Below are 15,237 nucleotides of genomic sequence, written 5' to 3' on the forward strand. Positions count from 1 at the left end.
ACTGACTGAAGAATTTCATGTTGAATTAACTTATTTATTAATGTATTTCATTGAGGTACTGCTATTATTAGCCCCTTGTTTATTTGCTTGTTTATTTATTTATTTGAGAGAGAGAGAGAGAGAGAGAGAGAGAGAGAGAGAGAGAACAAGTTGGGGGAGGGGCAGAGGGAGAGAGAAAGAATCTTATGCAGGCTCCACAGCCAGCTCAGAGCCCAACTCGGGGCTCAAACCCATGACCCTGGGATCCTCACCTCAGCTGAAATCAAGGGTCAGACACTAAACCGACTGAGCCACCCAGGCACCCCAACCCCCTTTTTTTTCTAATGAGGAAACCGAAGCAGTGGTTCTTTGGAACTTTCAGATTCCTTGTGTTGGTACTTTTGTTTCTCTTTTTAAGTAGAGGACCAAGGGGGATTGTCCACTTTCTGTTTTGCCAGGAGAGAGTAATTTCCAAAAAGAGAGTACATTTCTAATGTCCAGGTAAGGACACTGGGAAGAACACTGCCATCTACACCACCACACCATAAAATAAGAATTTTCACACTAAAATATCAAAAGGACTTAATCTCAGACAAATAATGAAGCAATTTGCACAGCTGGTGTGTAACGGATCCTGGATTCAAATCCAGGCAGCTTGGCTCCAGAAATGAAGGTAACTGATCAGCTGTCCAAATGGCTTCTCTGGAGGATGGAAGGATGAGGGGCCCCCCAGCCAGGAGGAACGGCAGGTGGCCAGTTGAGCAGGGCAGTGAGGCTGCTCACAATATAATAGGGGGAGGACCCAGTGGGAATGAGGAACCTCAGGGCACCCAGCAGGAGGGGGTGAGGCGGGGGGGGGGGGGGGGGGGGGGGGGGGGTCGGGAGGTAAGAGAAGCACCTAAAACTGGGAGCTGGGAAAGGGGTCATCCTGGCCTGCCATCATGATGGGCTTTCTTGCCCTGAAAGCCAGGGCCACATCTGGAGCGGGTCTTGCCTTCTCCGTGGGTGGGCCTGAGCTACCAAATCTGGGTTTTCATAAATCAGGATCACTGTGACATTAAATGATATCACATATGCAATAGACATTCAAGACCACAAAAGGACACCCTGCCTTTTTAAGACTGTCTAGAAGTATGTTGCTGCCCATACCCTGTGCCGAGAATACTTGGGAGAGATCCCTTTATTACATTTCATGGATGAACAGAGACCTCTAGTCCTTTCCCAAGGTCACATGGTGAGTCTAGCTAATTCTCTCACCTGATTTTCTTCTCTGTCAGGCACTCTATTCCAACAAATGCATTAAACTAAATCTTCTGCAGATCTGACATCTTCCTATAGCATATTCCCTCATCTGTAGGATAGGTGATGTAGACATAATACAAAGTCATGTGGTATGACGTCACTGGGTGATGGGCAGTTAGGAGAGGACAATTGCCATTCCCCTTATCCCCAAATTCAGGGAGGGATCAGGTGATCATGCATTTAGCTAGAAGAGAGAGGCAGAGAGGACAACAGTCAATGTGCCCATGACTAAAGAAAACTGACGAAATATGCTACTGAATAAAAATGAATATCCTCTTAATCATTTACTGTGCATTTACACTGGGCACTAAGAAAAGAGTTGACTTTGGTTAATTATCGTTCCTTAATTTCAACAAAATTAACTCGCACACCCAATGGTTGTGTTTATGGAGAGGCATATAAAGACAAAGATGTCAAAGACTTGCCCTTCAAACAACCCAGAAGAGTCTGGTAGAACATGGAAGACAAACCTGTTATATCAATAACCACCATAGTATTGGGGTGTCCTGCAGGGGTGGGAGAGAAGATTGGAGGGGTGATTTGAGGTCTTGATGAAAGTGGGGATGAGAATAGTCTCCACCTCACGGGATTGTTGCGAAGGTTCCACAAAGTGTAGAAGATGCCAGAACGGCACCTGGCCCAGAGAAAATGCCCAGTGAGTGTGAGCTGTGGGTGTGGCGTGGCTAGGTCTGCGCTCAGCCCTTGATGAGGCCACTGCCCCCATCACCAGGCGCACCACCCGCCGAGGCCTGAGGAGGAATCCCCAGAGAGTCCAGCTGGGTGGGATTTTCTAGCTCTGAGATTCGAAAACTTTCACATTTCTCCAAATGGGCCTTGGTTTTTTTGTTGTTTGTTTTTGTTTTGTTTTCTTCTTTTGGTAGAGGACAGGATTGTCTGTTTTTATTTTGCAATTTAAGAGAGACTAACTTCCAAGGAGAGAGTGTGTTTCCAATGTCCAAGTAGAGTCATCAGGGCAAAAACCTACCATCTACTATGACCACCGTACTGTGAAAGGAGAGACATTTGAACATGGAAACAGAAGACAGGACACAACCTCAGAGAAACAGGCAGTCCTTTAGATTGTGTCGTCTCGTTTTCGGGGGAAATGGAGCCTTCCATGTTACTCTCTGTTTCCGGCTTCAGCTCCAGTCTGGAGCTTGGGAACCACTGTCCTCCGTCACTCATGCACCTTGACACAATCAAGGTTGTGATCCTTGATTTTGTCCAACGGGCCCTCTTAGAAGTAGCGTGTTTGTGAAGTGCCATTGCGTGCCGTCACCATGGTGGCCCTGGCCGCTCGGGTGAGCATGAGTGTTACCGTGAAACAAGAATGGGCCTGGGGGGTCTGAAGGCCCAGCTGTCCCCGAGATGGTTGACCTCAGACACATCCCTTCACCTGTCGGGGCCACAGGGTCCTCACCTCTGTAACAAAGAGTCCTGCCCAGGGTATGGAGACTCCACCAGCCTTAACCTGTGAGGGATTAAGTATATCATGCGTTTCTAGAGCATCATTATTTCATTCCTTTCAAGTTTTTTCTAAGCATTTTGATTCTATCCAAAAGCCCAGTCGCCGGCAAAGCCACCCTCCAGGCCCCTTGCCATGGTGGAGTCGTATTTGAAATTGGCGGTGGCCGTGGTGCCCAGGCTGAAATTTGATGTACACATTTGGCAACAGAGCATAATGTAACTGCAGATCACTGATCAAAACCAGTCGGTCTTATCACTGGGTTCTGACAGGTACTTGCTGGCTGCCTTCCCAGCCTGGGAAGGGCATCCCTGAGCCAGCCAACGGGACCCCTCCTCTTGCCTTTGATGTCCATGCGACCACCTCCGAGAGAAAGTAGCCCTGCTGGGGACAGTGGCACTGTGAAGCCCAGATAGATGCCCGCCTGTGGGAACAAGAAGCCTGGCGAGCTCAAGGGGGCAGTGGCTTCCTGGACTGCCACCTCCACCTTCCCAACCAGCCTCTGGAAGTTTCCCAGGCAACTTCTCCGCCTCTAGACAACTTTCTTCCCGCCTCTCACCTTTCCTGAAATGGCATCCTCTCTCACAGGATTGTTTGCCGACTGCACGCATGTAAAGGGCTTTCACTTTTCAGAGTGCTTTATAATCTTTAATGAGCTAATCCCCGTCTCCCTGGGGTGGTTGGGGAGCTGGCTGATGTTTGGGAAGGAATTGAGACCCAGGTGTCTGGAGTGACTTGCTCCAGGTCACCCCAGGCAGATCCAGGATTGTGGGCACACAACAAATTGGCCTGCACTGGCGTTGCTCTAATGACGGCCTTTGTTGTCGGCCTTCTGTGATTGATTGCTCATTGTGACACCGTGAGCTCCCACAGGGCTGGGACTCATGTGTTCCTTTTTTCTTCACAAGGACTTGGCCAGACCTGCCATACCTGTCTGTGCATGGCCCGAGGACCACCCTGCTCTCCAGCAGAAAAGGGCCAGCCTTCCATAGCTTTTAGCTATTAGACAGGAACGAGCAGACCACGGCTAGAAGGCCGAGTCTAGCCTGCTGCCTGGTTTTTCTATGGTCCACGGGCTCAAAATCTCTTTACTTTTTTTTTTATATTTATTTTTGGGAGAGCACAAGCAGGGGAGGGGCAGAGAGAGGGAGACAGAGGATCTAAAGTGGGCTCTACGCTGACAGGCTGACACCACAGAGCCCGATGTGGGGGTCGAACTCACGTACCATGAGATCATGACCAGAGCCAAAGACAGACCCTCAACTGACAGCCACCCAGATGCCCCTGCTTTACATATTTAAATGTAAAAAACCAAAATCATTGTTTTGACATAGGAAAATTATATGAAATTCAAACTCTCTTTTTCTAAAAGGGAATTTTCTTTGAACACATCTATACTTGCCCGCTTACGCTGTCTAGGGCTGTCTTGGTACCACAAAGGGCTAAGCCAGCCCTTGCAACAGAGACCACATGGTCCACAAAGCCTAGAAATTACAGTCATGAGTTGAAATGTGTTCTCCCCTACCCTCTGGCCCCCCAAATTTATATGTCGAGGTCCTTACCCCCAGGACCACAGAACATGACTTTATTGGGAAATAGGGTCTTGGCTGCTGGTACTAGTTACGATGAGGCGTAGTACAGCAGGGTGGTCCCCTAATGCAGTATGACTAGTGTCCTTCTAAAAAGAAGAAACACAGGCACAGATACCCACACAGGGAGGGGGCCATGTGAAGAGGAAGACGGGGATCAGGGTGATGTGTCTACAAGCCAAGAAACCTCGGATTTTGCTAATACAACACCAGCAGCAGGGGAGAGGCGTGGAACAGATTCTCCCTCAGCCATCGGAGGAATCAACCTGCCAATACCTCCGTCTCCAGCTTCTAGCCTCCAGAACTGTGAGACCAAGAAATTTCTGTTATTGCAGCTCCCCACTGTCTGGTCCTTTGTACTAATACATTTACTCTCTCGTCCTTTACAAGAAAGCAGTTGCTGATCCCTGTTGAACTAAGTAGAAATTTGGAAACGGGGTTAAGCTACTCTGGCCCTCGCTCATGACCTAACCGAGGTGTGCTAGGGCTTAGCCACTCGTTCCTGTCTCCTTGGTTCCTTGCTGGAGTGTGCTCATGTGTCCACCTGTCACAATGTCTCACTCCTGTGCCCTGTTCCCTCAGAGCTCCCAGATAACCCACTTATCCTCAACTTAGGTCAGGAAGTGTGGACTATGAATGGTAGATGATGGCTTAATAAGTTGGCCCGGAGATGACAGCTGGTTTTCCTCTTATTTTTTTAAAAAAATTTTAAATAATTTATTTATGTATTTTTATTTGAGAGAGAAAACATGCACAAGTGGGGGAGAGAGAGAATGTCAAGCAGGCTCCATGCTCAGCATGGAGCCTGACATGGGGCTTGATCCCACCACCCTAGGATCATGACCTGAACCAAAATCGAGTCAGATGGTCACCTGACTGAGCCACCCAGCCAGCCTGGTTTTCCTCCTGTTTTAAACGTCTTACCCCAGCGGCAGGAGTCTCAGGAGACATGTCCTCTCAGGTCCCCCATCTCATGTGGCTTTGGACAGCTGCCTGCTCTGGTCATGAATAGAATTTCTCATTCTGAGATGAAAGAAACAACAGCTTCTAAAGATTATGAGACCCACAGCTATGTTTAAAATTTCCAGGGAACCAGGCTGGGACTCTCCTGTCCTTAGAGGAAGACTTTATATAGTCCCAAAGTAAATATGTGATGCAGCCATGGGAAAGTGGGTGGAGACATGGAGAACAGTCATCATAAAGGCCAAGACAATGTGGCCAGTTCCATATCCTGTTCTGGATCCAAAAATCCCATGTGTCTGTGTCCTGGGACTGCCATAACAAAGGATCACAAACTGAGTGGCTTAAAACAACAAATGTATTCTGTCACAGTTCTAGGGGCTTGAAGTCTGAAATCAAGGAGTCGACAGGGCCATGTTCCTTTCTAGGGCTCTAGAGAAGAATCCTTTCTTACCTCTTCCAGATTCTGTGGCCCCAGGCATTCCTTGGCTTATAGCTACATCTCTTCAGTCTCTGCTACCAACCTCACATGGCCTTAGTCCATGTCACATGTCATTCTGTGTCCTGTCTTCCTATAAAAACACCAGTCATTGGATCTAGGGCCCACCCTACATCCAAGCTAATTTTATCTTGAGATCCTCAACAGATTACATCTGCAAAGGCCCTGTGTCCAAATGAGGTCACATTCTGAGGTTCTGGGTTGACATGAATGGAGTGGGCTTGGGAGAGACACTGCACTTCAGTAAAATCAATACGGCTGAAGTGAGAGAAGTCTCAACCAAACTTGCTCACATCCTAAGGGAATTGTTTGACTCCTGTAACCTGGAAGTTTCAGCGTGACTCTTCAGGTTTTGGGCACACAGCAGGATCCAAGGGCAAATAATGCTTTTAGGAATGCATCTCTTTCCTCCCCTCTGGATGCTGTGTTCCTCCTTGTTGGCATCTTTCGGGCAGGATCCCATCGTGCAAGGTGAAAAGGATGGTGATGGCTGTTCTAGGCTTCTGTTTTCCCTACTATCAGTCCCAGTAAATAGAGTGCCATTTTCTCAGTTTTCCAGAAAAAAGGAATCCCCAGAGGTCTCCATCTGGCTTTGGTGGTATGCCAGTTCCTGAACAAATACTTGTGCAAGGGATAGAGAGCTGTGACTGGCTAGGGCCTGCCTGGGTCATACGTCTACCTGTGGAATCCGAGAATTGGGGTCAGCCCTACCTGAACTCCTGGGGTGAGGCCGAGGATACTTCCCAAAGATGCAGAATACCGAAGACCCTGGATGGGCATTTATCAGGGGGCATAACAACCATATGACTCCAGCTCAGGTGCAACCATGTACCCGGCTTTGAAAATGATGCTTCAAATTCAAGTTAATGTTACAGACTGATGACAGTGAATCATTTCCCCTGTTCCTGTTTGCATTTCTTTCTGGTGAATACTAACATTGAATTTGCTATAGACCCTTAGAGAGCCTTTTCTTTGGCCCTTGTTTTGGAGAACTTCCCAGAGACACAGGTACAGACTCCTCAGCACAGTTTACCCCATGCTCTCATGATTGCTAATTGTTCTGCCAATTGTTCCTGTGCTGTCAGACCCCAGAGGTGGGGCATCATTATTCAGGCCCATTGGCCACGCAGGAGAGCATGTGCAGGACGGGGCACTGAACCTGTGGAGTGTCGTGCACTCTCCAGCTAATGAATGCAGGCTTGTAAAAGAGTTGGGACACTGCTGGCATCCTTAATGGGAGGGTGGCTAATAGCTAACTCCTAAAGCTGTGCTCATCTACAAGCAGCCCTTAGAAACCAGGAAGCACACGACGTGAACCTTCAGGGGAGCACATGTAGGTAGAGACTCTCCTTCGTGCATTCAGCAAGCACATTTTTGAGAATGTCTGTGCCAACCTCTGTTGTAGACACCAGGAATACAAAAGACAAAGGAGAGTCAAACCCTAGAGGGTCTACTTTTTCTTGGAGAAACCTGCGCAGAAACAGAAACTCATAAAACCGTGTGATAAGAGATGCATAGGGAAGTACAAGAGTCAGACAAGGTCACGGTCAGGAAATTCTCCATGGAAGAAGTGGGAGCAACATGCTGTAGATCAAGGACTTGGTTTTGGAATCCGCATAAATCAACCTAAAAATGCTTTTAGGTCTCAAATAGCAGAAGACCTAACTCATACTAACTTGAAAAAGTAAGTTGATTATTTTCTCATCTAACTGAAAGTCCAGAGGAAGAGTCATTTGATACAGAGTTTCACCATGTTTTCAGGATCAGGGCCCATTTTCTTGCCATTCTTTTGACGGTGCTGTCCTCCATGGGGCAGCTTCTTCTCAGGCTGGCTTCCCTTCATGGAAACAAAATGCGTGCAGCAGATCCAGGCCTAACATCCACACCCCAAACGATCCAGGTGCCCCAGCATTCAAAGCGAAGCTCCTGAGATTCACTCTGTTGGAATGGCCAAAGTCACATGCCTGCATCCCATCTCATTAAGCCATTTTTCATCGCCTTAAACCAACTCTGCCATGAGTCCAGGGGAGTCTCCCGGGCTGCGGTGTGCTCCATGCGACGACTCAGGGATCCAGGCAGAAGCCGTGTCCTGCCGACCTGTAACTCCACTCTGGAAACCCTCAGCCTCCTGAATCAAAACAGCAAGGAAAGAGCCAGCAGTCAAACACTGCGAGTCAGATGTCTGGCATGGAAGCAACAGCCAGCGCCTCTGCTCACATTTCATTGACTTAACACAAGTCAGGCGGCCGCACCTAACTTCAAGGGACAGGTGACAGCCTGCTGTGCCTAGGAGGAGAACGGGATGCTGGCAGATGCCGGTGACGCCTCTGTGGCCGTGGAATTCCACGGGCTTCTCAAGCAGGAGAGAGAACCGAACTGCGTGTCACCCTGCCTGCCCCCTCTCTACCCAGTCTCCTCCGATCCCACCGCCACACACAGGAGCTTGTTTCCAGAGGGGGAGGAGACTGGCAATGGAAAGATTAGCCGCTCCCAGGGTTCCACACGGGGATCAGTATTTTCAATAGTACTTTGTGAGTTCAGCCTCAAAGTAAATGGTTAATTCATCTTGTATCAACAGCACTGTGATTCATAATGTAAACTTGGAGAATCCTTGATGTTTCGGGCCCACATTCCTTTTAATTTGGCTCCGCGTTCTTTTAAAGCCACAGTGTGCTCACTTAATAGAATGCAGCATGCAAATGCACAAGTTTTTGCCCGGAGGCAATTTAGCCTGGCTGTTTCAATGGATGTCTTCTTTCAAGTGTATATTCTTTCTTAAATTATTTACTGGGTAAACACACTTTGCATTTTCAAAAGGGAGATTAAGACAGCTTGCTGCAGACCTAGCTGAACGTAAAGCCCCCGTTGCCCAAAGTTAGAAAGAAGTTACTTTGGGCTTCCCCAAAATTCTTCCCTGGCTCGCTAGCTGGGAACCCCTCTCCTGGCTTGTTTTCCGGATGCTCCACAAACTCCGAATTCCTTTCTGCTTTGCCTACAGCAATACCTGCCAGCCGCCTGTGGCAGTGCCTGTACTCCAGGCTTCCTCACAGATGGGGTCCACCAATGCCAGCCTTTGTGTCCCCTGCTCTGGGCTGGCTCGTTCCTATCCATTCAAGGGCCCCAGCAGCTCCCGTGGCTGGCCCTTAGAGGCATCCTATCAACCTAACACCTTTGAGATCCAAAGCTGGGTTGCTAGCCTGAGTCAAGCTAACGTCCAACGCAGTCTGCTCCAACTTTTTTTTTCTTTTTTTCTGCCCCTTCTACACGCTTTGTCCTAAATATCTGCCAGCTCTTGGTTTGAAAGCAAGTGCTCTCTCCTGCCCACGTCCTCCGCCACAGGCCTCTGTTCTGTGAGAATCGTGCCTTCTCCGGGCTTCAGGGAGAAGACCCAGTAGTGATCTGAGAAGGCATATGGTATGAAGTTGCATCTTTGAGGGGTTTACTTGAACGTTTAACTTCAGCCTTTACTACGCAGACTCCCTGAGATTTGCCTGCAAATTGAGTTTGCACAGATTTCTTCTCCATTTACCCTTGAATGGAACGATTACAATTATAGGAGCTGCATTCTCTGATGAGCATCCTTTGGGTGGGTCCCTTTGGAGTGCGGTTTACCAGCAACCGTACTGTGCATTGGGGCTGTGGAGGAGACATCTCCAGGCTCTCTGTCACACCAAGGAGTGAGTGGACAGTTCGGTCTTTCTGAATGCATGTGACCCAGCAGAGAGGTCAGGCTATCCTGGGATCAGTCGTGTGCTGAGTGAATTAAAAAGATGAGCTGGGAAGAATGATTGTGGGGGAATCACACCCCTCTTTGCCTTGAGATGAGGGAAGCCCAATTAGGAAGGCCAGGGAAGAGCTGAGGATTCAGGGATTCCTGTGTATCCTTTTTTCTAACCACGCTTCAGATTAAACAAGTAACACCCGCAGTTAATCCTTTATAAATTAGCATCATGGATGCCTTGGGGCCCTCAACCCACAAATAAAATGGTTGTCAACCAAGAGACACACTACCGTGTATTACTTAAGGCAGAATTTTAAAGAGTTTTCATGCTTTTAATCTGTTTCACTGCTGAGTTTCAATTTTGCTGATTTCCTTTGCAAGTCTGACGCAGATGACTGTGGTAAATAGAGATTGTGACAGTGACTTGGGCAAACGGGATGTGTAGAGACTGTTCTGAAGACTTCTGCCCCCTTCCAGAGAAAAGGGGAGAGAATCAATTTGGGTTTTAAATCAAACCACCAAGTAGCACCAATCAGTGTTCATAATTAGCCTCACTTTTAACAAGCCATGAAGTCCTGTTTTTATTTATTTATTTGGAGGACAGAGAATCTTGCTGCCTCCTGAGTAAATACGGCCTGTTAAGTCTGAATTCGCTGTCATGGCAGAAGAATTAATGTCAGGGCGCAGCCTTTCTAGTGGGGAAGGGAAGAAATAAACGAGACAGATCTTAGCTGCGCCTTACGTGATAAATGAGGACCGAGCGGATCATTCATCTCCTTCGAGGAAAGTGGACACAGGCACTAACGCAGTTTTGCGGAAGACGTGTCAGCAAATGTGATCATTTTGTAACCTGTCAGGAGGAGAGGGAGCTGGTCTTTCCAGGGGGCCACGGGGGAGGGGGCTTGTCTGATGTGGCCGTCGCCATCCATCCATGTAGGTTTGGAGAAGAAGGGGGCAGGCGAGGAGGAATCCAACTGAAGCCACAAGGATGTCATCTTCCTTCCAAGAAAGAAACTCATCCGGAAGCTAGGAAAGGCTGCCAACACTATCCAAAGATTTCTTCACAGAGATACGAAATAGGAGTGCAGGGTCTCTGTTAGACGAAGACAGCAGACCTTTTTCTGCTTGATATTTGCAGGAACAGGCGAATGGGATTTGCTGTGGGGTGTTAGACACAAAGACAGCCATTCTTTCGCTGTGTGTTGGGTTCTCTGGGAGGGCCGCAGGCCAGGCCACTTGACCTGGGTTCCCTTTTCTCGGAATGAGCCAACACGCTGGGAGGCAACTTCCTTGGAAACTCTCCGAAGGCGTCTTGGAGCACGTGCCTCTCTACTCTGGTTCTCCTCCTGACTTCCCGGTTCCCCATCATCCACCTTGGCTTATATTTGGGCCTCTGGAGTCCCCAGAGGTAAGGGCCCACCAAGCAAACCACATGGGACACTCGGGTACTCTATGTAATTTCTCATTTCCATCTTTTTGCTGTTGTTGTTACGGAGCAAATGTAACATTTCCTCCTGGTGAAACCGAGCAGTGAGCCCCAGTGACAGGTGACGTGGATTCACAGCCTGAGCTGCGAGTTTGACACTTGCTTCTTAATCCTGTCCTTTTCTTCCTAAGTCTCTCTTTTACTTTTCCCTGGGTATTTTTTTACAAGTAAGTACCTTACTGACACATGTTTCCTTGGAGTCTTTTACTTTAACAGGAAACACTGCAAAAAAATGAGGCTTCTCTCACATTTTAAATTAAAACGAGAAGCTCGCACGGGGCCCTTGATCACTTAAAGATTACGACATGGTACCCCGAGCCTAGAAAAGCCATTTCCCTGTAGCATTTCTCTGAGTGCCACGTGACAGTCACTGTGGAGTCGTTCATTTCCTCGTGGGTCATTTGTAGAACCAAAAAGCTCATGTGCGCACACTTGCATGCATGTACACACATGCACACACGCTCGCTCAAGCCCCACACTGGGCTCCCTACCCCAACCTGTGAAGCCAACCTTTGATTACCCAAGTTGGTCTTGAATGGTCTTTGTCAGAAAGTCCTTCGTTTATCTGTGTGAATTATTTTTTTTTTCCTTTGCTCTTTCTTAGAATCATCCAGAACCGCATCCTGGTCGTCATCTTGGGCATCATCCTGGTTGTCACCATCCTGACGGCGATCACTTTATCTGTCAGAAGACAGTGATGGATCCGCTCTTCCCCGATAAATCACAACAACGGCCTGTTCTGAGTAATTAAGACAAAATGGTCACATGAATCATTCTTTTGCGCCGACAGGCCCTGAATGACCCTCCCTCTTGTCACCACTGTTCAGCTGAAGCGCAAAGAGCGTAAAAATATTTTCTATTCCTGCTTCTGTGTGGGTCAGTTTCCTTTTCTAGGTTTGTCTTCACCGGATTTGTTTTTTGTAGGAGAAGGTGAATGCTTATTTGCCTTTTGGGAATTTCATCTACTAACCAAAACAGCCTTGGTGACTTTCTTCCTTGCCCTGTGCACATGTCCAGGGGTCATGGTTTGGGATAGGGCATGATGAGTCAGCCATGGGGCATCTGATGGGTTGTGCTGTTTGTCACACATCTCTTGTCACCAAATTGCCCTTCTGTGATGTCCAAGGATACAAGCGCAGAGAAAAACAGAGGCCAGAGCCAATGACCTCTCCAACAAACCGGCCCCATTTCTACCCAGACATAATGAATATAGTCTACCTGCCTGAGTGCTTTCATTGTAAAGGTGGATATTTAATGTCACTTGTGCAGGAAATTGACTTAGCACTTTCTCTGTTTTTCTATGCATATATATTGTTTTTTTACAGCCAAGAATATTTTTGCTGAGCCTGCCCAAGATCCACTTTTCACAACTTTGATTACCAGCTACGTGAAATATTTCCTTACCTTCCCCAAATCCCACAGTCCCCAGAATTTGCTGGCAAAGGGAGCCTTGGCAGGATATTTAATTGTGACCTCCTCTCCCCTGACCTGTGTAAGCATCTCTGTATCCTTTCGGTTTTAATATCTGCACTGCCAAAAGCAGCTCTCATACATGCAAAAGGTCTGACAAGGCTCCCTCCACATCCATTCCAGTATGTAAAGAGCACATGAATATTTCAGGAAGAGCAAGAACATGAGTCCGTCAGTGTGAAATTTCAAATGCGATTATAAATATGGCACTGAGTCCTAGAGGATGATCCACTAGAAATAAACTTTGTGGAAAATGGTCACTAACCTTCAAAAGAATAAGGGGTTGCAGCGTGTTACAAAGGACGGCTTGGGTTCCTGAAAAAAAAAAAAATGCTAGCACGGCCTTCCTGAATTCACGGTGTATTCAAGCCTCTGACACGCTTTGTGAGTTTTATTTCTTTCTGTCTAAGGTAACCGGGAATTGCGTTCGAAATGAGTTCATTTATGATCAGGCTTAAAGTTGTTCACGCTGAGGTCATTTTCCCCCTAGTCATAAAGCAAAATGTGTTTTTCTTAAGACTTCGCAGGCATTTACAAGGTCCGTGCTATCTTTTGAATATAATTGGAAGCTTTGAATCCTGGAAAAGCAAACCTGTTCTCTTCATAAAAAATGCTAACCACCTGTGCCCAGAGATTGAAATCGCCTGGGTGCGGCACTTTATCTTATATTTTGTCCCAACTCTGAAAAGAACCATGATGCTTCAGAGAGGAAATGCAGAATGGCACAATCCACTGGAGAAATCGTCCTTAGCGAAACAGGCCAGGGCCTGCGTGTGTCCAGATAAATCATTTAGTATTGTGTAAATAAAGCCGAAGCCTTTACTTTGCAGGGATGGTATGGGATTTGGGCAGAGCGAAGTCGGACAGTGACGGAAAGGGAAGGCAGTGCTAATGTTCCCATCAGCGTAAGGGATCCATTTCAGCGAGGTTCTTTTATTCTGATAACTGATTTCCATACATGCTGAACACATTGAAGAAACCATTAAAAAGCGGGGGAACAAACAAACAACCTCCTTCTCATTCCGAAACACTAATGGCGGGGAAGCATCACCCCAACCTCTCCGGTGGCTTCTATTGAAACCATGGATCTTAGCTAAAGCGTATAACCCGTCATCCAGCTACACCTCACGCCTCTTCCCAAGGCCACCCACAAAGCTGGGATGATCTGATCGTCTCAACCCACCGGCTCCTCACTATTTCACTAACACCTTGTGTTCACGTTGAACTAGATGAAATGGAGGGGTGGGGGCATTACTTCCCTATCAGTGGCTTTTCCTTTCCAGGTCTACCTCTTTATCAGCTCTTGCCTGAGCTTTTGCCACAATTCAACCTTGGGACTGAGCAACTCTGAACAGATAAACCTTGGCCTACCGGCCCCATCAAACCCACCTTGAGGGTGACCCCCAAGACCCGGGGAGTGAGCGCTTTGTAGGAAGCTGGCCTGAGGCCCGGAGAACTCCCACCTGGCCCTCCGGCTGCCACAGGAGAGACGCAAGGGAGCCCCACCAGAGGCACCCCTTTCTCCCCTCCCCACTCCCGTGCTCCGCTGGGGAAGGGAGAAAGCCCACAAATTGGAAGCAGGTCCTAGATCTGTGAAAGGTTCTAGGAACTTCCGACGTAGACTTTGACTGCCGACTATGCCTCCAGTTGGGAGCCTGTGCTAAAAAAATGATGTTCCGTGGGAAGGTGGGGGGCAGGGGTGAAGATGAAGACACGGAGGAGGAAGAGGAGGAGGCGGCCCTTGCCATATAAAATTCATGCAGACTAAACAGTTTCCCTGACCGAATAAATAAAGCGGATGCTACCCTGCTCCAGAATCAAAAGCAATTTAATTAAAGTCTCTTAAGTTGTAGAGTTTTAAATGTTCCGTGGTGAAGGCGAATGCCCGCACATGCAGTGGGCTTGACGTCAGCCGCCAGGCCTGGGCTGGGAGGCCATTTGCTATTCTGTTGAAGGCAGGCTGGATTGTCTTATTTTGGAACCAGCATGGTGGGGGGTTTACTTTGCTACTGCTTCTGAGCCCTGAGCTTCAAAGGCTGAAATTAATGGTGAACAAAATTGTGCAGCTCTGGCCGTCCCATGCGGGGCAAGCCCATTGAGGGTTATCATTAAGTAAAGAAATAAAGAGGGGGAAAAAAGCCTGCCTGTTCCAAAAACCTCATCAGATAATGACCTCAGTGATTGGATTTTCATTACCAAACAGCATCCAGAGATTATCTACCCCATAGAAGAAGGGAAGGGAGGGAGGGTGGAAAAAAAGAAAGCAACTGTCTTTCTCTCCCTCTCTTTCTCTCTCTCTCTCTTTTTTTTTTTTTTTGCACATCTTTTCTTTAAAACTGTCAGATCATTTCAGTATTTCAAATCCAAGGAAAACAGCCTGCCTGCTGCTGTATTTGAAGTTGTAATGGTGTCAAAAAGTCACGACTGACTGACAGCCGTCAGTCCCAGAGGGGCTCATTAAATCATAAAAACTTGACAAGGAAATAATTGCGCATCGCCAGCAACTTGGCGCCTGTTTAGACGTTTTTATTTTCTTTCATTATTAGTCCCCACCATTGCGTTCATTAACAAATTGCATTAAACAACTGTTAAGGGCTAATGATTTGTTTATCGCTTTTTATTATTATTATTATTTAAACATTAGCTGTGTCATGCGGTACCCTAGCAGCCTCTTGCCATCATCTGACTGAATATTTTTCCACTCCGAGCTCTGGGTACTGTTGGAATATGAAATAGATTATTCATTACTCTCCTCTTTGCCACTGA

The 15,237-nt window shown here is 47.5% G+C and overlaps 1 protein-coding gene across 6 annotated transcripts in view; it reads left to right on the forward strand.

The window, feature by feature from the left end:
• The window catches only part of VTI1A (vesicle transport through interaction with t-SNAREs 1A), a 344,985-nt gene extending 332,170 nt beyond the window's left edge, over positions 1–12,815 (forward strand). For 2 of the 6 annotated variants that reach the window (XM_029932596.1, XM_029932595.1), the window contains exon 9: positions 11,606–12,815. In XM_029932596.1, coding sequence (XP_029788456.1) covers positions 11,606–11,699 — 94 coding nt within the window. In that variant the 3' untranslated portion in view covers positions 11,700–12,815. The remainder of the gene's footprint in view (positions 1–11,605) is intronic. The other 4 variants (XM_029932594.1, XM_029932597.1, XM_029932589.1 and 1 more) reach the window with 2 other exon arrangements.
• Positions 12,816–15,237: the final 2,422 nt, after the last annotated feature.

The sequence above is a fragment of the Suricata suricatta genome, chromosome 2 (assembly GCF_006229205.1).
Source record: "Suricata suricatta isolate VVHF042 chromosome 2, meerkat_22Aug2017_6uvM2_HiC, whole genome shotgun sequence".
In the NCBI taxonomy this organism is placed as follows: domain Eukaryota; kingdom Metazoa; phylum Chordata; class Mammalia; order Carnivora; family Herpestidae; genus Suricata; species Suricata suricatta.